Raw genomic sequence first — 24088 nt, 5'->3', positions numbered from 1 at the left:
AAACAAGGTTGGACACTGGGACCTGTTGCATCCAGGGGCAGTCACACACCCCACCAGCATGGATGGACTCCTATGTGCTTACAGGAGTTTTCACAAACTGTTGGGAGTCCTACTGGCACACTAAATAAATATACACTTCCCTTAAATAAATATACACTTGCCTTCCATACAAAGCCCAAGAACATTCACACTTTCATATGAGTATTTACAGAGGAAACAACACTAGCCCTATAGTTGTCCACATCAAAATCTGTTTATTTGGAGAAGCTGATTGTTACTCATCTGGAGTTACCAACAGTGATGTTGCAGAGAATTGCCATAGTATTGTGCTGTTGAATCAACAGCTGAAGACCAGCCATCACTAGCATTGTTTTATTGCTGTTCCAATGCACCAAGGCTGGCTTGTTTACAGGCATCGTAACTAAAGAAATAGAGTTCTCTTTATTTGCCACTGAGTCTGCAAGGAAGAGCACTGCTTCCAATGCCTCAAAAGGCTTGGGGAAGGCATTGTAGTCATTAGTTGTTACAGGGGAGGTAACTAAAAATTTGTATCTCTCTGGACCACCCTCTGTTTTGTGGTACTTTTTTCTTTTAACTATACCTACGTTTATCAGTACTTTATATAAGCTTTTAACTGTAGGGCTAGTGTGCTAATAAATGTTAACTGGAATCTAATATATGTGTATATATTCAGTGAATAATTGATTATAGATAAAGGCAAGCATGTAACTTAAAATGCTGTAGGTGTTTATGAGACATTCATAAGCAGTTTATTACAGATCAGGAAGGGAAGGAGGACTCACATATTTAGTACATCCATGAATCCTGTACAAACCCTTTCTAAAGGATGTTAAAGGCTTGGTTAGAAATGAAGAATCAGCCACTGGCCTTTTAGCAATGGGCTGTCTGGCTGATAGCTGATAACATCACACCAAATTCTTGGCAGCCTTGGGATACTCCAGAGCACTGTTGACCTGCACTGCAGTCAAACATGTAGCTAGTACCTCTGGTTTTAGTTATCTCTTCCAACTTTTCTTAGCAGCCATGACTTTGTGACAATTATACATTCCTTTAAGAACTGCCACTCTCTGTTTCTTTGGTTCATTTCCTAGCTAAATCTCTTTCTTCCTGCTTTTATGTGTTCCCTGCTCCTCTTCTCCCCAGGGTGAATGCTCACAGAAGTGCTACGACATCTTTGTGTTGGAGACGGTGTGTGTGGCATGGTTTTCATTTGAGTTCCTGCTGCGATCCATTCAGGCAGAGAACAAATGTGCTTTTCTGAAAACTCCACTCAACATCATCGACATCCTGGCCATTCTACCTTTCTACATCTCTCTCATTGTGGATATGGTCTCCACGAAAAACAGCGGCAAGCCCGGTGGGGGAGCTGGGAACAAGTACCTGGAGCGAGTGGGCCTGGTGCTGCGCTTCCTGCGGGCTCTGCGCATCCTGTATGTGATGAGGCTGGCGCGGCACTCGCTGGGCCTGCAGACACTGGGGCTCACCGTGCGCCGCTGCTCCAGGGAGTTCGGGCTCCTCCTGCTCTTTCTTTGTGTCGCCATGGCCCTCTTCTCACCACTGGTGTACTTGGCTGAGAGTGAACTGGGAGCCAAGCAAGAATTTACCAGCGTCCCCACCAGTTACTGGTGGGCTGTGATCTCCATGACAACTGTTGGCTACGGGGACATGGTGCCTCGTAGCATCCCTGGACAGGTGGTAGCCCTGAGCAGTATCTTAAGTGGGATTTTGTTGATGGCCTTCCCAGTCACGTCAATCTTTCATACTTTTTCCCGTTCCTACAGTGAGCTGAAGGAGCAGCAACAACGAGCAGCCAGCAGGCAAGCGCGCCAGCTACAGGAGAACACTGAGCTCCCAGGTGGTGACAGTCCAAAGAGGCTCAGTGCCACTTTTCCACCAAGTGTTTCTGGGCAGGAGGGTCCACCCATGGTGGACCAGTAAGTCAAGAAAAGTTCTTGACCATGAACAGCTGAGAATTTATGTTGGCAGCACAAGAAGCAGTGGACAAGGGAGGTCAGTTCTGAAAGAAGAACTTCCTGAACTGCATAAATGAGGGCTGGACACACACAAGGTTGTCTCTAAAGACCAACTTTTGATCTTAAGGGCCCTCTGAAAAGTACCCCTAGAAACTGCCAAGTACAGCTCTGCTCCATTGCTTTTCTTAGGGCTTTTCTATTGAACAAGTATTTTCAGGTACCCCCAAGGAGCAATCATTGAACGTAGCCAGCCAGGAGAATGTAACATGAAGCACAGCCTGTGCCAGGGTGCCATTCGGCAGAGCAACCAGCGTGCTGCCTCCTCCCTGCCCTGCTCGGTGGCACTCTGTGTGCAAGAGGCTGAGTGAGGGGGCTCCCCAAACTACGACACCCCGCAGCATGTTTGTTTTGGCAGCACCACCAAGGAACACAAACCTCAGACAAGAAAAGTGAGGGTAAGAGAAGGGCAGAAGCATCCCCTCGGCATTACCAGGGGCTTGGTTTTGTCTTCTACAGATGAGGCAGCACAGCCAGGGCTGCCAGCTCCAACTCGTGCATTAGCACAGTTTGCATTATTTAGTAGAGATGCGTATTTACCATCCTAAGCTTTGTATCTTAGCCCCATGACTGAAATATACATACAGACAATCTTTCTGACTGTGGTACTGAATGTTAACTTGTTTTTCTTTCCTTTACCAGCAGTTTAATATAACAAATAACATTACAAATCATGCCATTTCTCCACCTTCTGTTAACTATTTACATCTCTTGTGTATTAAACAATGTGTTTAGCAGACAAACAATGTGTTTAGCAGATGACTGAACCAATCTTAACTATACACAGTCCAAGAAAGGGAGGATGTTAAACCAGCAGTGACTCCCAGCTCTGCAGTCTTCGTCAGCGGTGGTGGCTGCACTGACTGCAGTCCTGTGCAAACAGGAGTCATCCAAATCCACTGAAGCTGACAGCTCCAGTGGGCTCTGGCCTGAGCTGCAGTGTAGCAGCTATGCTCTACTTTCTGAGTAGCCTTTTTTTCTCCCTCCTACTAAGAAAAGGATAATCCTGTCATTAGAATCAGTGTTCTGGCTCTTCTTCCTGATTCTCAAAAGATTTAAGTCAATTTAAAGGGACAGCTAGTTATATGGTGGCATCTGCATGTTTGCTTACTGGTGCCAGCCCCATGTGTGAGCTCTCCAGCCCCTACCCTGGAGGAGCGGTGTAGCTGGTCCAGGTCAGGATGCTGTGCGGGTCTTTCAGTGCTCCTGCAGGTGGGATACAATCAGGGAATGGAGGGGAGATAGAACATAACAGCCTCTTGTACCTACATCCCCATTTGTACTAAAGCCATGCAGTGTCACCCTCCATATTCTCCTTCTGCCAGGAAGTGAAGAAAAGTTGATTTCTTGAAGACAGGATTTGTCTGGTTTGAGTTTTTTATATTAGCAAGCTCTCATATTAAGCCATTTCTTATAGGAATGAAGCAAGGGAAATTAAAAGGTTGCACTTTATTTTAATAAAAATTAAAAGTTTTGTTGCTGAATGCTTGTGTCTGATGATTTGGGTGTGGGGGGAGGTGGTGTTTCACTGTGCTGACACAAGGCCATGGCTGCTGGTGCTCCAGCCAGGGCCCATGCCTCTGACTCTCTCTGGCCCAGAACAGTGCTGATACTGCTCCTTGGCAGCCCAGTCAGGCCAGAGATCCCAAGCAGCTCAGTGGGGTGTAGGGGTGAGTGTGAGTGCATCCCTTAAGGAAAGCTGTTTGGAGTTCTACCTTAAAGAGAACAGAGCTACCTGGAGTATGGGTGGTGGCTTGTGACCAATGAGAGGGCTGTGGTGTATGCGAGGTGAATTTGTTAACCAATTATGTGGTGGCATGTTGGATGTGAGAATGCATAAAAGGTGTGGATATTACTGCGTGAGAGTTAGTCAGATCTAGATCTACTAGGATGTGAGATGATGTAATAAGAACTTCTAGCAACTAACTACTTCTACTATGAGCTATGAGAACTGTCTGTTAACCTATCTTGAATAAACTCTCAAAGTTATGAGCCTTCTGATCAAGCCTTCTGATGACTGCTGTGCCTGAGCTCTTCTGACCATCAGTCCACGACCCAGCTCGGTATAAGGGGCTCCCCTATAGTGGAGTCACTGGGCCAGTTTACAGAGCTCAGAGCAGCAGGTGTGTTATACAGCTCGCTGCTGAGTGCTGCAAGAGATGGAGGCAGCAAGACAGAGCCCCCCACCCTGCAGGCTGCATTTGGGTCTTCAAAGCACCAGATGTACTGAACTATAAGCAAACCAAATACAGCCTCAAGTGCCAGGGCTCCGACTGTCCTTCACAGCCACCACCACCAGGAGCACATCCGCTCCCTGTACCAGCGAGCCAGGGCCAAGGGTTGGGGGATGGTGCCTGGGCTGACTCAGAGTACTGGCAAAGCAATACCAGCACTAAGTTGCTGTGATTCATGAACGATTTTAATTTTATTGTTTTTTCAATCATGATGCAGGCACTTCTTGCATTAAGGCTTATTAAGGTTTGGCATCAATGATACAGCTTTGCAGCTGGCTGATTGCAAACCACCAAAGTGAGCAGTAGGGGGGGCAAAGTGGGGCTTGTGCTAAGGGGCAGCACTGCATTTTCTGGTGGCATTCAGGTGCTCAGTCTTCAGGTGGGACTTGGTAGACTGACCAGGTGAACCCACAGGTTCACCTTTTACAGTACTTTGGCTCATGCACACCAGGTGCTGCTTCATGCTCTGTCTCTGGTGGAAAAGAAGTGGTCATGGTGTGCTCCTAGAAAAGCCATGTTGGAGTAGACATCCTTGCAGAATGAAGACTTTCACGCTTGCAGTGCTAGCAAATAACCATGAATGAATGCTACTTTTGGCCCTGGAGTATGAAAAAACCAACACTGGGACAGCAAACTGCAGCTCAGCAGCTGTGTAGAAAAACAGTCTGATGACACACATCATATTATTGCGGTGCTCCATCAAGTTGCTATTGTCCTACAATAGCAAGTTCTTTGTATTTTTCAGAAGGCACATAATTAATTCCAGCATGCACACAGTTTTAATAAAATGACAAAATCCACTCATTATGTCTGCTAGTCAAAGCCTGGCTTTTAATAAAGTTTCATTTCATCTATTGAGATGACAGATGAGGAAACAAATATAAACCAGGAACCTTTTAAACAAATTATTTTTGGAAGCTGTATAAAGTTGTGATGCACACATTGCCAGACATAAAAGATACTCAAAGGAGAATGAGTTTCACCCAGGGCAGCTGTTGTTATGGGTGATGCTTATTACTTTTGATCAGCTGCTGGAGAGTGTTGGTTTTGTTGTGCATGGTGGTTGTTTTTCTTTGACACAGCACACAGATGATTATGGCCATTTATCTCTAACTATAATAAATGCCACACTGCTGTCGATATATATACCAGTGCCAGTAGGTAGTTATACATTTATCTCTGAACAACCTAGTGCTTCATGATTGTAGCACACTACTTTTGCCCCAACGAAAAAGAAAAGAAGAAAAAAAATACTCCTCTCTGTCATGTGGGACAGAGCCTCACAGCACATGTGGGCAAAGCTTCTACATGTTCACCTTGGTGGCAGCATGCAGGAACCTGGACCTACAAATTCTGGCAGCTGGCAACAAAAATCATCTAAAACCCCTAACTATGAAGAGCTAAGGATGGGTTAACTGGTAAAGGGACAGAATTAAAAGGAATGACACAAAGTCAAACACAACTTCACTCATACAGCACATGTGCACAGCCATCTCCTACTTCACAGCAACCTCAATGAAGAAAAAGCACTAAAATATTGACTCTGATATCATCCCCTCAGCTGCAAGCCAGATGGAAGTTGCTGTCTGTCTCACAGTGATGAGGCCAGAATGGGCATAGGCTATGGCAGATACTCCAGGAAGGCAAAGGGAGGCTTTCCCTGGCACCTACAAGCCACAGCCTTAGAAGACTATGAAGCCTTGGGGTAGAAGAAGACAGAGGCTCATGGAAGGGCTGATGGGTAGGCAAGTCCAGCATGGTTCTGCTGGCCCACCCGAGGCTGAGCAAAGCCACTGTTTCCCAGCACAGCTGGGCCAGCACCTACAAGAGCCAAATCCAACTAAGCCAGGACACAGAAAGGGTAAGATGGGGGTCTGAACTCCTAAGTCTGTGTTCGCTATCAGGGCATTTCCAGATGCGGACATCCACTTAGGCCTGGCTGCCTTACAAGGCTGTTCTGCCCCTGCTCCAGAACGCATCTCATATTCTGTTCTAGTCCCTGTCTCTTATTTACTGCTGTTGGCACAGGTATCCAGGCAGTGTGTTTATTTACTGGCATATTGTTGGCTTACACATTAATGTCTTGTTACAGAAAGACTCCAACAGAGCTACAGTTGTCAGTCAGGTCCTTGAGTGCTGCTTGGCTTTCGAGCCTGAACTAAGGATCACAACCATGTTTAACAAACAGAACCTGCGGGCCAACTTTTGCTTTATTATCCTGTGCCAAATGCAAACATTACTTTTTGTCTTAAAATGTTTTTAAATTGCACCTAACTCCATGCATCCCAACATCTAACCATGAACTCTCTTCTTCTATGGAGCCGCAGTGCAGAGCACTATCTGTGTTGCACAGCTGAGGGAGAGATTTGCCCTGAGGGTGTCCAGGGTCAGCACTGCACAGCCAACAGGACACAGGCCAGGCTGCCATAGTGTCCAGAGATGGGGTTCCCCACTGTTTCATTTAGGAACAGCCCCACCACCGGCTTCCCCACAGTGAGTGCCAGAGCAGCAGCCAGTAACACCAGTACTATTTGGAGAGATGGTGCAGCTACTGCAAGTAAATGAGCAGGCTCAGCTGTTGTGGGAACTGTGTGGGTCCCACGCTCTGTGGTCTCCACTGCCAGCAGAGTGTGACACAACAGGCAGGTTTTACTTCATGGTCCTCCCCCTTTTCCCCCACTTTGCTGATTTACCTAACTTTGCCCTTCAGGTCTTGATTTTCTTTCACACCCTTCCCTCCAGGAGTCTCTCTCTTCAGCCCCTTATTTGAGCAAGCTCAGTCTTTCCCACCTCTCCTTCTGCCATTCCTGACCCTTTCTCCTGTGCCTCCACCCCTCTCTCCTCACCAACTCCCCCTTCTCCAGCTTCTGCAGCCATTGCAGACAGCAATAGCAAATCACCTCCCCATGCCAAAGCAGCTGGACAGCCTGCAACAACAACCTGGCAAGATTCAGGAGACACATAGCAACCACAAGGCTGGTCCTGACAGTTTTGGCTTGTTTACCCATCCTCAATCAACAGGTAGGGCAGCCAAAACTCCTCTTGGGACTGCAGTTGGCCATGAGATGACAGGCTTATCTTCTTCCCCATCATCTGTGCAGGGGCTGCAAAGAGCATGTCCTTCATCTGTGTCCCATCTTCAACCTCACTCTGCAGTTTCCATGAAAGGGGGTTAATTTAAAGCTACATAATAATCTGTTAGTAAATTTGTTTTTACTGTGAGCATCACAAGAACAAATGAGTTATGTGGTCACAAGAGTTAACTAGGTCACTAGGATGTATGGAAGGGCAGAGGACAGAAATCCAGAATCCCTGTTGTGCATCATGACCTCAGGACAATTTATGCCTTGTGCTTACCCACTCATCAGAGGGAAATATACACAAATTATTCCTATTGACAATGCTGTAGACAAGATGAATTACAGTAAGAGTTAAGAAGCACAAGTTTTGTATCTGAACAAAATAAAGCAAGACTGACATATATATATAATAGGTAATTTTTATTTTAAAAAAATTGCAACTGACAGAAAAAATAAACTCCATGAAATGTGCCATACATTCAGAGATGTATTTAAAATAACTGATTTCTTATTCTCTGAGGTGATCATTGATACAGATACTTCCTGACAATTATAGAACAAAACCAAAGTTCTGTAATATTTTGTCCCTAAAGTACCTTGCAAGATGAAGTTAAAGAGTTCCTGGCCAAGAGTCCTACCTTGCTAAATGCCACATACAGAAGATGACTCAGACATGGGTTCACTGCCTTCTCTTCCAGCATTTGCAGCTCTGGTGTGAGAATGAGACTGGTCTGCAGAGCTTGCTGGTTTGGGTACTGATGACAGACTCAAGAATCTGCCCAAGGAAGAGTCCCAAAAATTAAAAAACAGAAGTTGTTATATCCTCAGTAATATCTGTAGTTCAGAGCCAAAGAGGTGGCCAAAAGTGTGCATTTCCAGGTGAAGCTGTAACATGCAGAAGCATGTTGCTTATAAACCATTAATTTCTTACATCCCTGTTTCACAGAATATTAGAAAAAGACCACCACGTACAAAAATCTTACCATTACAAGTTATTAAAAAAACCTCCAGACCATTAAAACACACAAGAAAGTGTTCGTTTGCAAACAGTAGAAATACAATCCTCATTAAAGCAGCATACTGAAGAAGCCAGTTGTTAAGTAAGTTTTCAATTAAAAAATATAAAAGTGAGATGTTCCTGTAACACAACCAGAACATTGGAGAAAAGAGAGGAACAAAACATTCATAGTCTGCCATGCCAAGTATATTGTCTTTGTAAGGTCACTTCAGGCCTAAAAGAATAGGGTATTGAATAAAGAGTGTGGAGTCAGTGCCTGGGCAGAGGGTGATTCCCCTCTATCGGACAGTTTGCCACTGATGAGGACAGTTCAGACTCAAACTGTGAGGTTCACAAATAAAGCATGGTATGGGAAGTATCTGAGTTACACACCGAAGTTATCAAACCTCAGACTTGCTGCTGTCCATAAGAAAACATAAGCTCTTGGGCTGTTCTCAGAGAAAAAAACTGATTCTGAGAAATCTGTGCCAGCTCTAACACCTTGCCTGTGGTGAGACAGGACTCACCTGGCAGAGGGAGGAAGCCTCATGAAGAAGGAAGCAGCCCAGGCACAGCTGTTCCAGGGACTAAGGGTCTTGCTCTGGTCACCTCACACCCCCTGGGGTGGTTTCACGACAGCAGCTGGCAGAGGCCCAGGGGGTCGGGCAGAGCCCCTGCAGGTCCACACCACCTGCAGCTGCTGGTGACGCTCTCAGAAAGAGCACAGTGACCTACACAAGCAAACAGCCATGCAGCATCTACATAAACTCTGCTCTTTCAGCTTTCTCAGACCCTCTGTCTAAGTACAGGCTGCTGATTCTTCCAAGAGCCTAGAAGTTCACAACAGTAAAAGGAAAATGCGGGCTCCTTCCTTGCTGGGTCAATGCAAGAAACATCCCAAAACATAAACTGGTTCTTGTTTGGCATTAAACAACATCAACATGAATCTCAGCCTCAATAAATGAAGCTGTCAGATACTAGTCCTAGTCCACAGGATACACTTCTTGCTCTGTCTCAAATTTTTTCATTTCTGATCCAACGGAAGTGGACCTCCTTCTACCTTTGTGGCTCAATTGCCATCTAGTAATATTTGCTTGGCAATACTGGCAACACACATCTGCTGGCCCTTTGGTTTGTGAAAGGCATCCTACAGCCCAGCTGTGTCCTGTACACAGCTGCAGGGGCAGTTCTGCCCTCTGAGTGCAGGGCAGGCTATTCACCAATCCTCTTGTTTCAAAGCACAACTACCTAAGTTACCTGCAGTCTCCTGCTGCCTCCACCTTTTGGCTGACCACTTGACTGGCTGTGCCAGCTCTAAACATGGTTCCAGCACACTCAGGCCTCCTTCATCATCTCTTTAATGTGTCCCCCTGCCACACTGATCCCGCAGCGGGGGTGAACACCTGCTCACTCTTTAGCATGCTGATCCTTTACACTGTGTATGACCAGCTCATTTCTGGCTGCTGACCTCTTTGCAGGGCCTCCTGCCCTCACCTTCTCCGCTCACTGGACACCTTTACAGAGAAAAGAGAGAGCTCCTGGATTTGCTCTTCTTCCTCCATCGTGAAGATACTGAATGCGAGTATATGCCATAGACTTCCTGCCAATACACAGACTTTATATTATATAAATAGGTAAAAGTTTCAGACAAAATATCCTATAATTTTTGTGGTGGAACATTTTTAAACAGCATTAAAAACACAAACCATCCAGCCCTTGTGATTAAATATACAAACATTTGTGAGTTGATAAGGCTCATAGGTACATATGCAAAAATAAAGTGCCCCTCCCCCCACCAAGAAACCATTCTGTACAGCTAAGTCTGAAAACAGAGTGAGCAAGTAATTTAAAATAAAACCTCCTGAGCTGGAAGTGCAGTTGGATTTTTAAACTTTTTTTTCATTTCTGCTTTCAACTCCGCAACACAAGAGTATTTACAAGTGGAAGAGCAGCTGCCATGGCTGACTCCACAGTGTTGTTGACCTGCACCCTGGTCCAGCTAAGCTCCTCAGAGGGCCTTGGTGCTGGCAGGGTGTGCAGTGTGGGACATGGGCTTCTGAGGGTAGTAGCTGTACAGGTAAACCTGCAGCAGGATAGCGATGTCCACAAAAACTTGCAGGAGTCCACAAATGGAGAACTGGAAAGGGGCCTGATTCAGGATGAAGTAAACAGTCTTGAACGTGTCCCCACTGGTCCACATCAGCACCATCTTGATGCTAAAAGACAGAAAAGAAGGGAAGAGTATTTACTGAGAAGAACTTGGCTTCAGATTCTGCTGTGCCCCAGGATCCCACTATTTCAGCAAGGATTTATACTCAGCAGTGGGCTGGGACTCCCTCGACACGGGCAGGCAGAGCCTAGCCAAGATGTGCAGCACTGTACTTGGAAAGGAGGATCAAATTCTCCACTCCATAAACTACACCACTCTCACCTCAGCAATTACAGCTCCAAACACCTGTGCCTATGAAGGTACCAAACATTTTAAAATATCCAGCTAGGATATTTGACTCAGCGGTACTCTGTAAACATGACTGCCACATGCTGAGAGCACTGACCATAAACCAACATAAAACAACAACAATTCATTCATCCCAGCAGTTACTTCTTGTGCGTGCCATTTCATGCTCACACAAGGTGAAGTAACACACAGACTGCTCCCTCATGCATGCACACTTTTTTAGCATCTGCTGAAACAAACACTTCAGAGAGACAGAAGAAACCACTCCTTATTGCAGAAAATGCAAAACCAAACCAAGCAGAAAGACAGGTTGTCCAGTAACACAGAAAGAGGAGAAACGGCGTGCCTGGAGCTGTTACTGGAAGGATGAACATCACCAGGGATTTTTATCAAGGACACTGATCAAGAGCAAGGCTCTTAATAGCCATCCTTGCTTTCATCTTGCTGTACTGCAAGTCCAGCAGTCCAGTTTCTGTCCTGCAGTCCAGCTTCTGCTCCCTCCCATCAGGAAAAACTCTGGGGAATAGAACTGAGTTCAAACACACCGAATTTTTTTCAGTGTCCTCAACAAAATGTGAACAACCAAACCTTGAGGCTGTTTCTGAGCTTCATGCACTTTATCAAGAGAGCTTTTGAAGCAGCTGGATAAGCGGTGGTGGACAAAAGCTTTGTAGTTCACAGTGTGAGCATTGTGCATGATTTGTCATAATTACAGGCAATTACATTCTGCCAGCACAGACTCCAATTCATCAAACACAGTCAGGCCCATGCAGGAGGGTAGGACTTAATGTTCATTTTTCAAGCATTCAGGCAGGAGCTAGCACAATTTGTATTTTGGACAGAAGCACAAAACACTAGTGCAAGCCAAGCCAAGCCAAGTCATTCCCCACCCAAAGCCATTCTAAAAATGTAAATAAATAATCAGAGAAGGAAAACAACAGCTGAACCCACAATGTCATTTGTGCTTGGTGCAAAGAGCCCTATGAACTTTCACAGTCACTCCAAGTCACCTTCCATCACACTTAGGGGAGGTTTACAGATGCAGGCAGTGGTCAGGATTGATTGAGATTTTAATCAGGAAAGGGAGTAAGCTCTGAGAGTAATAAAACTGGCACCTTGCTTACTGGCAGTCAACATTCCTCCTCCTTTGATTTTAAGCTCCTTAGTGTTTGCTGTACAACTGATCACAATTTAATTGTGAATCTGTCCTAGTGTGGCTGGGTACCCTCCCTAAAAGCACATGACCAACCTGGCCAATCAAACTGCTCACTGTTGACAGAAAGGCAATTCAGGGATGCCATGAAACAGCTGAATGGCAATTTAACAAGCAAAGGGTATTTGTCACATATTCCCCAGGGAGAAAGCTAGATGGGTTTTTTAAGTGACTCTACAGTGTAGTGCAGATGTGGAGAAGATACACACTGTCAGAAGACATACAGCCCACAAAAGAGTTAACCCCCACTAAGAAAGAATAACCAGTCACTGAAGGAAACCTTACGGACACCTCAGTTCAGCAGCACCATGGAAGCCAAGCACACTTCTGTGTCACATGCTGTGCCAAGTCTGCCAAAGCAATTCTGGGTTTTGCTAGGATGCCACCTGTGAACTCAACATTCTGCAGTACTGGCTGGGTAACTTGGTGCATACTCCAACAGCCTTTGCATGTTACAGAGTCCCACTCTTCAGCCTGGACACCTGACACATTAAGAAATCATCATGCCTGGAGTTCTCACCAGGACATGACAATGCTCTACATAGGAAAATCTCAACTTGTCTTTGGCAAAAATGATTTAAAAAAATGTAACACAGTTTAAAGAGCTAACACCATTGGTCTGTCACTGAAGCAAAAAATATACATCCTTCTCTGTCTGGTAGCTTGGACAAAACAGCAGAGAAAACCTGCCAATCACCAAGGTACTAAAAAAATGCAAAAAAAGATACAGAAAACACTGAACTGTCTCACAAAACTTGGCACTACAGCTGCACTGAGGGTCTCAGAGCAAAGGGCTGATGTACATCAGTGACTGTGGGAGTGCCACCTGCTCTACAGAGGAGAAGGTGTGACTGGACAAAAGGGGCACATCCAGCACACACTGAAAGGTGTGTGGGGTAACCACAAACAGTTTGGCAAGGAAATGGGGACAGTGAAATGGTGACAGACACGCAAGAAGTGAGAAGAGGCAATGAAGATCCACAGAGAAAAGCCAAGATGTCAGAGGAGCCAAGAGGTTGGTCAGATGAGAAGGGGATAGGAAAAAGAGACTGGAGCAGGACAGGGAATGACAGAAGAGAACTGGGACACGAGTCCATGGAAACGACCTGAATTTGGGGTGGACAGGCAGAGGAGTACAACCAGAGACAAGGGCGTTCAGAGTTGTACTGGGTTTGCATGGCAAGGTTTTGGTAGTGGCTGCGGGAAGGGGGTGCTACAAAGTGACTTCCATGAGATGCTGAGAGAAGCTTCCCCTATGTCTGACACAGCCAATGCCAGCCAGCTCCAGGAGCAAAGGCTCAGCCCATCAGTAACAGTGGTAGAGCCTCTGGGATAATGCATTTAAGAAGGAGCACAAAACTGCTGCACAACAGCAGCAGCTGGATGAGAAGTGAGTACATGTGAGAGGAAGAGCCCTGCAGATCCCAAGGTCAGCAGAGAAGGAGAGGGAGAAGCTGGTCCAGGTGCCAGAGCTGAGGTTCCCCTGGAGCCTGTGGTGAAGATCATGGTGAAGCAGCTGTGTCCCTGCAGCCCATGGGGGTTAATGGGGGTGCAGAGATCCACCTGCAGCCTACAGAGGGCTGCACAGTGGCTGGAACAGGTGGATGCTCAAAGGAGGTTGTGACCCTGTGGGAAGCCTGTGCTGGAGCAGGCTCCTGGCATGACCTGTGGGTCTATGGAGAGAGCAGTCCATACCGGAGCAGGTTGGCTATCAGGACTTCTGAACAAACCCATGATGGAGCAATCCATTCCTAAAGGACTGTATCCCACGGAAAGGACCCACACTGCAGCAGTTCATAAGGAACCATGGGAAGAAGTTTATGAAGGACTGTGTCCCTGAGAGGAACCCAGATGGTACAGTAAAAGAGCATGATGGGAATGGAATGGCAGAGATAACATGTGATGAACTGACTGCAACTCCCATTCCCTGTCCCCCTATGCCACTTGGACCGGGAAGACGTATTGAAGTTACAAAAAATGAGCCTGGGAAGAAGGGAGGAGTCAGGGGAAGGTGTTTTAAGATTTGGGTTTACTTCTTGTTATTGTACTCTGATTTTGACTGGCAATAATTTAAATTCATTTCCCTAAGTCATGTCTGGCTTGCCTGTGACAGTAACTGGTGAGTGATCTCCCTGTCCTTATCTCAACGCATGAGCCTTTTGTTATACTCTTCTCTCTCCCTGTCCAGCTGAGGAGTTGGAGCAGTACAAGTAGCTTGGTGAGCATCTGGCATCTTCCAGAGGTCAATCCAGCACAAGGGTAAAGCTAGGGAATGAGCAAGAGGTGTGTGTTGGCCCAGGACCCACACCTCATTATTGTAATGTCTGCAAGCATCCCTGAAATCCCTGAACACCCTCTCCAATTAAGTTTATCTCACTACTCCAGTGCCCGCCCCAGGGAGGGGAAAAGCTACAACTGCTGTTGGCTCTCTCCCATCTCACCAAAACCCCTCTGCACACACAGCCCACAAGTTTCAGTTCACTGACATCCACATTGCATCTCAGATGGAATAGTGCTGCCCCTGCCCCCACTACCACATCACAGGCTCATGCTTCAGGAGGCTGGGTGATGGTCTTAATGAAGTTTACACCATCAACACCGCTTCTGTGAAATCCTGATTTCCAGGTGCTCAGTACAATAGTAATGGTCATTTCCCCTAATCTGGGCTTTGCAATTGCTTTGTCCTTGCTGCACAATGTCACTCACAATAATGCAACAGTGCGTGCATGACTGTGCATGATGCATCACATGGATACACCATCACTGTTCTCATACTTCCAGCTATCATGTCACTCCAGGATGCCACACAGCACAGAAAAGCCAGTTTTTGTCCACAGGTTCAAATTCACCCAGTCACTTGGGGAAAAGAGGTCCTAGTTCTTGTATTTATTCTTATTTTTGGGGTAGAAAAGAACAAAACCAACCTATCTTGGGCAGATAGCTGGTTTTATTGCCCAAAAGAAATGGGAATATTCAGTTAGTTGTGGGAAAGGAACAGAAAAAAGGGGAAAGCACACCTAAACCCTTCATGCACTGCCCTGTTGTAACCTCCATTTGCTGAGTGACTCATAGACTCCTTTGGGTTGGAAAAGACCTCTAAGATCATCGAGTTCAACTGTTAACCTGAACTAACCTAACTCTGCCAAGTCCAGCACTAAACTATGTCCACAGTCTACACATTTCAAATATCTCCATATTCAGCTGGCAGTCAATCAGCACCCCTAGGTCATTTTCCACTGGGCAGCTTTCCAGCCACTTTTCCAAAGCCTGTAGTGCTGCACAGGGTTCTTGCATCCCAAGTGCAGGATCCAGCACTTGGTTTTGTTGAGCCCTGTACAACTGGCCTCAGCTCATCAACCTGCAGTGCCACAGGCTAGCAGGTCACAGGCCACAGGTGCACACCTGGCCCTCAGCCTCACGTGCAAGAGAAAATGCTGTGCTGTCAATGCAGATGAGGCTTTGCTACAACTGGCAGTCAGAGCCCACCATCAAGACTGCCCGAGACTTGATAGCCCAGCACAAAGAAGCTGCATGCAGCAAAAATGTCCCAACCTATCTCACAGATCAACTTCATGCTTTACCTTCCTGGTATCTGCAAAGTCACACAAGTGAAGCTGTTCTGTGCAGCACTGGCCACACCACAAAGCAGGATTTAGGAGTAAATACACAGGTATCTTTCCTGAAATAGCCCAAAGCTAAGCTGGGGAGATGTGGAAGGCAGGACACGCTTGCCTTGTTGATACGGAGGATACGGTGTAGTAGGACAGCACAACTGCTCTTAGCACAAGTGAGCAAGCAGGTTATGCGTGAGCAGTGCCATAGAGCAACCTGGGGATGCAGAAATAAACAAATGGCAGCATTGGGCTGTGTGACAACAGAGATGCCAACTGGAGAGGTAGGAGGCAGGAACTGCGCTCAAATAGCTGGTATTGCCAGAGGCAGAGGCAGACTTGAGGTAAAAATAGCAGCTCCCAATAATGTAAATCAGTCCTGCAGTATCCAATGACAACAAACCTCTCAAAAATCAAGCGCCTTCCTTACAGCTGAGCTCAATACAAGGAGCTGCTAATGTAGTAGCAATAAGTGTCAAATCTGCGCCAATTGCAACTGACCACAAGTGGATTTTATCAACTGCTTTTAAAATCTGAAAGAGCACTTATTTATTCTGTTGTTGTAACTAAATTCTCAGAGAGACACCAGCACTTCTGATCAGACACTAGACTAGGGGTGGGTTGCTAAATGCTGGTTTAGAATATGGTAATATGAAAATGCCCTATGGCACTGCTGTTCTCTACCACTGGTAGTAAACTTCATAAACACGCTGTACGCATCTTCATTTGCTAAATAAATAAATGACATGCTGGAAAATAGCATTCACTTTTCTCATGGAACAACTTGATTCATTCAGGTTCCATGTACGTTGTGTATTAATTCGGAAGTGACAGCAACTGGAGTAAAACCACCTATCAGTACACCGTGCCTGCAGTCAGCCAACAAACTACAATTTTTACAGAATACCTCTGGAATAATTCAGATGTAGAAGAGCTTGTAAAGTGGGTTCAAAAGAGAAAAAAAATCCAAAACATCTTCTGTTGCTTCTCTTTGTGGAACAGTGGTATTAGCCAGATATTTAGCCTCAATCCACCTTATCCAGGATTAATACTACTCTAATCAAAGCTTTTCAGCAACTTCATTCCTTCTGCTCAAAACCTGGCTGCAGCAGTCTCAAGTCTCTGATTTTCCACCAGTTTTTGTACACTCTTGTTGTAGTTTGGGATTATTATGTAAATTCTCTCCCCTGCCACTTAACTGCCCAGGCCAGCGGTTAACAAAAGAAGTAGTTAACTGTGATCGCTGGGGTGGGGGCAGGTTTGTCTCTTTTGGTTTTTTTTTGGATTTTCTCCTCAGTCTTGGCTCGGCGGAACGGGGGAGTGGGGGCTCCAAGGAGGCAGGCTGCCCTGCTGGTTACTGCTGGGGTTTTCCCTGGCTGTCTTGCCGCTGCCTACTTCGGATTACTTTTTCCTGCCGTGCTGCTACCTGCCTTGGATTTGCTGCTGGTTGCTCGTACCTGTCTGCTTCTTGGACGGGGAACACAGGGGAAAGAGACTGAGTCCATCTGAAAGCCCACTGCTCGTCTGTTTCGCTGGAGAGGGACTGAAACTCACTCTGCAGCCAGCGGGCTGTGACAAGGACACTTAAGTATAACCTTTTCTCCCGGAGGAAAACCTGCTGGGTTTTGTTGTTGTTGTGTTTTTTTTTTTTCCTCTTATGGTGTTGGGGAAGTGGGTTGCACTAGTCTGTTTACATATATATATATATATATATATATATAGCAGTTATCCTTCTTGTATTAAAATTCCTTTTCTTAAATTTGATAAAGAGTGGTGTGATTATTGAGGAGGAGGCCCCTCCCCTGCTTGTGGGTAAAACATTTTGGTTTTTCCCCTCAAACCGAGACAACTCTGCTCACTGCTTTCTCGTTACACCTTTTTTCTTCCTTCATCTGAAAAAACAAAAACTACTAAAAAGAAGGATCTTGTAAAAAAAAAAAAAAGATATGTGGAGCCCTCTCTTCCTCCTCCCGGATAAACCAATCTGTTTTAAGACTAGTTGCAACCATCCATCAGAACAGCTTACAAACAGTAGCACACTGGCAGGGCTGCAGAGCAGCAGCCTGAAGATGACGGGCTGGTACTTAGCACAAAACCTACATAAGAAGAAAGATACAGCAGCATTCACTTCCCATTTGCACTGTAGATCACATCAGTGTTATGGCTCTGCATCTTTGTAGCTTAACACACAAACCCAAAAATACCCTGCAAGTTGGAAGACACAAAGAGAATCAGACATTAGATGGTGACTTCCGTTAAGAAATCCTGTAGTGGTCTGACCAGAGATTTCAGCACAAATAGCAACAGGAGGTACATGCTGCCCTGATGTAATTACATCCTGCTGCAGTCACAAACGTGGGGCTAATTGTGCTCAAATGGTCAAGGAACTCAAAACTCCTGAGTTACTTTCAACAGAAAAACCTGTAAAATTTATTGACCTTATCTACTTTGAAAGTTGCTGCCTTTTTTTCTTCTTTTACCTCAGGCAAAAGGAACTAAAAAGAGAAGTGAGCTAAAATAGAAGATAATTAGCCTGGACTCTTTTTATTCCAGAATTAGTGGGAATTGATCACAATTTCCCCTCATCATGACCAAGTACTAGACCATGACAAGAGTTTTGTGAATCAAAAAATCTGATTAGATTGACACAGTTTTACAGACATTTCTTCATATATTAGCACTTGACTTTCGTATCTGTTAAAAAATGGTGACAGTTCTTTAAATGATTGGGGATATAAAAGCAGAATAAAATCATTTAAGAGCTGACAATATAGTATTTCCTTCAGGAATAAAGTCCACATTGAAACAGCCTATCAATGAGTATTTTGAACACTTGGTTTTGGAAAGTGAGGAAGAAGGTACAGAAGGTATCTCTCCTGCAACCTTTTAAGCTGTTAACTCCCACAAGCCATTTCCCTGGGAATGTCTGGAAGAGAAGGCAGATTCAGTTATAACATCCTGACTTTGGAAAACTTTCAGCTCCCATTTGCAGTTCCAAAATAGTCTGCTTAGAAAAGACAGAAAGCATCTGGAACACTGCACTTCAATCAGAAGCTGGGCTGCCTAAAACAGTGAAACACAGAGCAGAAAACAAGAAACATGAATGCCATGTTATTTTTAACAGTGCACAAAACAAACAAAAATTAATAAATAGAGCATTTGTTCCTAACATAATGCCATATGGCTTAACAAAAAAAGGAGTTCTCCTGATGCTAACCAAATTTGTTAGCCTGCCAAAAATTATTAAAAGAAAAAAAAGAAAAATGAGTAAGAAAACACTGGGATTAGATATCCAAAGTGTCTGAAGTTTAAAATTCTAGAAACTAAGTGTGCATATCCTAAGACACATCCTTCTGTGTAAACAAGCATGGATCTTGCTTTAAATACTGCACAGCCAGCTGGGAATCCAAGCATGAAACTGTTCACCAGTTCTCCATTCTCTGCTCAGTGTGGGTGCCTTACCTCACTTTTAAACAATTCCTCTGAGGCTGGAGCATCTCCAGAGCACTGACCATCTCCCGAGAAAAACATTTGTCCAGCCCCACAATGCTAGCAGGAGTTAAAAGCATGCAGGAAGTGAGATCCAGCATTTATTTTGGACCTCTGTAACCAAGCTGAAGCAATTGAGTTAAAGGCATATCCACAAACAATGGATACCACAGCGGGCTGCAACCCAAGAGCAAACTATCTGAAATTTCCTGTGATTTTCAGGGACTGTACACATCGCTGAGGAAAGATGAAATGGAGGATTTAACTCTGGAAAACCATCAGGGAAACAAACCCAAAAAGATGTAGTTAAACAACAAAGTTACATGGAAAAATAGGGTAAACGGGTATTTGTTAATTATTTTTCCTTACGAATATCTGTTTTCTCCCAGGAGCTCCCAAGGGTGGCAGTGTGTCAGGTTTTTTGACCCCATGTAGCACACCAACCCAAAATCCAGTATTTGTTAGAACATGTATGTGAAAGGATAGTCAAAGGGAAACTACAAGACATGCCACACAGGGTTAGTGGATAGTCCAGGATCACTGGTATGGCCTCTGGCTATTTCCAGCACCTATACCTAAAGTTTAGTCTGTAAGGGTCTGTTGGGGTAGGCTGAGTTATGACGGACAGAAGAGGTCAAGACAGGTTCAAGCAGCAGCAGAACAAAGAACTAAGAATTTTAGTTTTAGTTACAACTTCATCTTTTTCTACTTCTTGTAGACAGCGTGTCATCACTTAATTGGCTATTCAGTTCTGTTAAGCATAGATGGAAACATTTTACTGGCTACAGGGTCTGCTACATTCTTCAGGTGACTCTCCTCCTTAAGGGTGCACTCCAAACTGCTCTTCTTTCTAGGATACACCTTGAACTCTTCAAGATCAATTTCCTCATCGATTACCTCGGACATCAGAAGATCCACAGATCCACTGTCACCCCCACAAGGATCCAGAAACTTGTAAACCTCAACAGCTACAAAGTATTTCTAGCACTCTACAACTTGTGCTGCAGAAAGAAGGGGAGCAGCTTGAAACACCCCAAGTCCTTAACACATCCCAAGTTCTGTGCAACAGATGTGAAAATAAATCTCTTCTGTGAATTCAGAAGAAAGACTTGAACCACAATTCACACCAGTGCCCTTCCTGCCAGGAGACACAGATGGATGCTGGCCAGTCTGCAAAGCTCAGGTCTGCTCAGACATGTGGTATGAACATGGATCAGACAGGCTCTGCTTCTGCTGCTGGCAGATTGGGAAGCTTCATGGCAGGGAAGGGGCTTTCCTCAGATGCCAGTGCAGCAAATCATGCCCTTCACTGCTCACAGTGACACAGTCAGCTGCCAATGCACTTGGTAGTGTCAACTTAATGAAAATGGTGCAGAGCACACCTACACTACACCACCCTTCAACGTCTCACTCGTGAAATTGTTCTTGAGGATTTGTCCCCCCTTCCCTGTCTCTCACCTCCCACTCAAGGCACTACCGTTGGTGCAGCTGTAGGTACAGCTGCTGGCTCAGGCTGCTCTAGATGCTCTCATGGTGCCCATGTTCTCTTCAGCCACCTGGCACAGCCCAGCCCATGCACTGAGAGCTGGGTGGTAAAAGGACTGTCCCTATGCCCTTGCTGCCATGCAGCTGGCCAGAAGCAAAACCCAGGAAGCGGCACTCTTCCCATGGCTTGCTTCCCTGCAGGGCGAGTTGCCCCACCCTGCCCCACCCTGTCCCAGCTATTGCAACCTGCCTGCTGCCAGAAGGGATATCACTGCTATGTTCCACAAGGCCAATGCCAAGAGATGGCAACTTATGCCGCTGTGTAACACCATTGAATGTATTTCCTTCTCTAGTTCTAAATTAACTTAGGTCACATTCAATTTGAAAGGTAATAAAAAGACATGATAAAAATGAGCTTTGCTGCAGCACAGCTGTGCATCCCAAGGCTCAAATAAACTCTTTTAAATCTTCCTTCCAGCCCAAGACAATAAAGAAATCATCAGGCTCTTCATCCAACTCAAAGTAATTTGAGTGCATTTTCCCTTCATCTTCCTATGGTAACCAGTACATAACCTGAGCACACTTCCAGTATTCCAATTCAGTAACTGCAATTATCACTTTGGTCAACATACACAAGGCAACAGTCTAGCACTTACCTTGTTCTAGATGACTACTCTGTTCAGCAGTCTTCAAAGCCAGCACCCCCAAGGACAAAGCTAATGATATTGCAGTCATCACTTTTCATGAATAATCACATCCTTCAGTTAGTGAAATACTTCACACATTCTAATAAAACACCAGAGAAATGAAACCCCCAAACACACCAGTATATAAAATAAGAGTGATCACTCAGGGAGAAAGTTGACTGCCTGGAAATAAGGTTAGTATTTTTGCAAGAAACAAAGCTTGCTTTCTTCTCCAGAACACCTTACCATTATAACAAAATAATGGTGGACTTGGCAGTGTTATGTTAATAGTTGGACTTGGTGATCTTAGAGGTCTTTTCCAACCCTATTGATTCTATGAAATAACCCCTTGCAAGCTCTATATGATGGTATGTCAGCACCCAATTCTTCATATGAAATGCCAAGTTTCCCCTTTTCACATGCACGTGTGCAGACAGAGGTACAGAAGTGAAGTTAATGGTGACAGTGACACATCACACACTTGTGTTCTGTTTCTCAAAGCAAGGCCCAACTGGAAACCTGTGCTTTGTCATCAGGTGCCACCATAAACCCCTTCTGAGTCACTTCCCACACGCAGCATTACCACTGACCCACAGTGGTTGCAGAACTTTGAAGTGCTTTAAAGCCCTGCTGTAGACAGAACTGAATGCTGTAGGGAGGAAATAAAAGCATCACAATCACATCCTGCACACACTGGCATGAAACAAGTATTAAAATTTCAGCCCAAGTAGGGTGCTTGCAGTTCAATAAGGGCAGACATCCCCTAGACCATCATCATTGCCACACTCTTGCAATCTGCTCATTTGCACACTATGTTCTAGGAAATTCTCTAATACAAGACAGTGTCTGAAGGGACAAGGCTTCCACAACTACCCTGAAAACTTGCCTGACAGTGCCAGGACATCTGGCTTGGCATATAATTCCATTCCCTTATGTGATGTGGACATATATCACTCCCAGCCATCCCTCCCAGAACAAATTAAAATCCTACCTTTGAGCCTTGTTGAAACAGCTTTTTCTGACATCAAGTTCTGTTTGTTTCTACATCCCACTCAAGAATGCTACAAGCGCTTCTTCCACTGTCTCAGTTTTTGGGCAGATATTCAGAATGTGAGTCTCTGCACTTCCCACTCTTGCTCTGTTTCCTTGCCCCTCTGTGTCTGAAGAGCAGGGGATCAAATGCACCATTACAGGTCAAACCTGAAACAGTAAATCTCTGTAGTCGACCCACCCAGATCTGCCCAGTTCCCATTCTCTATCCAAGTCTTCTTTACAGCCCTTCTAGACCACCCTGCAAAGTCATTTTCTGGCCTAAAGTCCTTTCTTTCAAGCTCTTTTTTTCTGCTGTTCTGGCTCATCTAGTAACTACTTAAATTCGTCACCACTCTGCTTACTTTACAAATCTTCATCACAGTCAGTATTACCATTATGGATATTTGCACCCTTGCATTTCAACCTACATTTCTTCAAACTTGAATCTCAGTTTACTTCCATTCCATATTTCTAATCCCACCCAGTCCTACTGCACTGAGGGAGTCAACTTTCAGTTGACCACAAAAGCAGGTAAGTTATCCCACTCACACAACTGCCTGTGGTGAACTCTGGCAAAACAATACAGGACCTGGAATTTCAAGAATTGCACTTTTGTTCCCAAATTTGTTACATAACAGAGGAAAAAGACATTTTTAGAAAACTTTCATCTCTCAGGTGCCATGAAGACAAGCTCAATTCTGACCTTTTGTGCCTTGACCTGACCTTAACTATGCAAAACACCTTGCATGACACTTCCTTGCCAGCAGAAAATGGAGCACATAAACTTAATGGAATGGTTTTGCAACAAAAGTACAATAAATTTTCTCTTGTAATTCAGATTTTCAGGGCACAGAGAGAAGCACCAACTGAAGAGAACACTCATTAAACATGACCACAGAGCTTTATTGCTATTACAGTACTGAACCATTGAACTATTTGTAAAAGATGAATGCTTTTGGTTTGAAGTCATTTGCTTTGAATTTACTTTTTGAACTGATGGGATGAGGTGCCAAGGGAAGAGAAGAGGTTCAGTATGTGCAAGAGCTTTAGCAGTCCACACTGTGCTACAACCTTACGGATGCTTAAGGCAAGTGGATACTGCTGCTCATACTGTCAGAAGTGCTGGGAGGGTGAGGGAAGGAAGGTCTGCCTCCTGGATTTTTCCACTTGCCTCTTCCTTCAGTTCCTGAAATTCTCAGATGTGTTGAGTGCACAGGACACAAAGAACTCTCTTGGAGCCTCATACTGTGCTGCTGCAGGTCCTGAGAGAACAGCTCTGGGGAGACACAGCAGGAGAGCACAGAGGTGAATGAAGTGCTGACCCCAGCACAGGCAACCCAGAGACCACATATCTGCAGAAAGTCAAGCAGAAAGTGAAGGTCCTTGAACCTGGGGCATTGATCACAGGTCTGCTAAAAGTGAAAGAGGGTCTGAAGAATAGGAGAGAATCCATTTGCTTCTGTTTCAGTTTATCTGTTCACATGCTAATAGGACTCTGCTCTCATCCTGAGGGCACTGAGACCAAGTCTGTTTACTTTCCTGATGTAGTAACACTTCTCAAGGAGGAAGAAACTAGAAATCTTCTGAGGACTACAGACTACTTTCTTCAGTCTCTTAACTTGAAAACAGGCAGATTTGGGAAGGGGATCTGAATTTCCTGTGTCTATTAGAACCACAAATGAAAAGGTTAAGGGAGAGAGAAGCAAGCCTTACAGCTGTGCAAAATCCAGGTCTATCCCGTCATGAAAAATG

The 24088-nt window shown here is 45.0% G+C and overlaps 2 protein-coding genes across 10 annotated transcripts in view; one reads left to right on the top strand and one right to left on the bottom strand.

Moving 5' to 3' along the window:
- KCNG2 (potassium voltage-gated channel modifier subfamily G member 2) overlaps positions 1 to 3491 on the top strand; it is a 59711-nt gene extending 56220 nt beyond the window's left edge. For all 3 annotated transcript variants that reach the window (XM_071553472.1, XM_071553471.1, XM_071553473.1), the window contains exon 3: positions 1165 to 3491. In XM_071553472.1, coding sequence (XP_071409573.1) covers positions 1165 to 1959 — 795 coding nt within the window. In that variant the 3' untranslated portion in view covers positions 1960 to 3491. The remainder of the gene's footprint in view (positions 1 to 1164) is intronic.
- SLC66A2 (solute carrier family 66 member 2) overlaps positions 1 to 24088 on the bottom strand; it is an 80207-nt gene that overhangs the window by 4422 nt on the left and 51697 nt on the right. For 5 of the 7 annotated variants that reach the window (XM_071553478.1, XM_071553477.1, XM_071553474.1 and 2 more), the window contains one exon: positions 7769 to 10578. The exons of 1 other annotated variant lie outside the window; for it this stretch is intronic. In XM_071553478.1, the coding sequence (XP_071409579.1) occupies positions 10371 to 10578 (208 nt within the window). In that variant the 3' untranslated portion in view covers positions 7769 to 10370. Of the gene's footprint in view, positions 1 to 7768; positions 10579 to 23507; positions 23613 to 24088 lie in introns of those variants that run through there. One more of the 7 variants, XM_071553480.1, reaches the window with a different exon arrangement.

Source organism: Pithys albifrons, chromosome 4 (genome assembly GCF_047495875.1).
Source record: "Pithys albifrons albifrons isolate INPA30051 chromosome 4, PitAlb_v1, whole genome shotgun sequence".
Lineage (NCBI taxonomy): Eukaryota > Metazoa > Chordata > Aves > Passeriformes > Thamnophilidae > Pithys > Pithys albifrons.
Note: the sequence above shows the minus strand (reverse complement) of the source record. Positions and strands in the feature narration are given on the sequence as shown.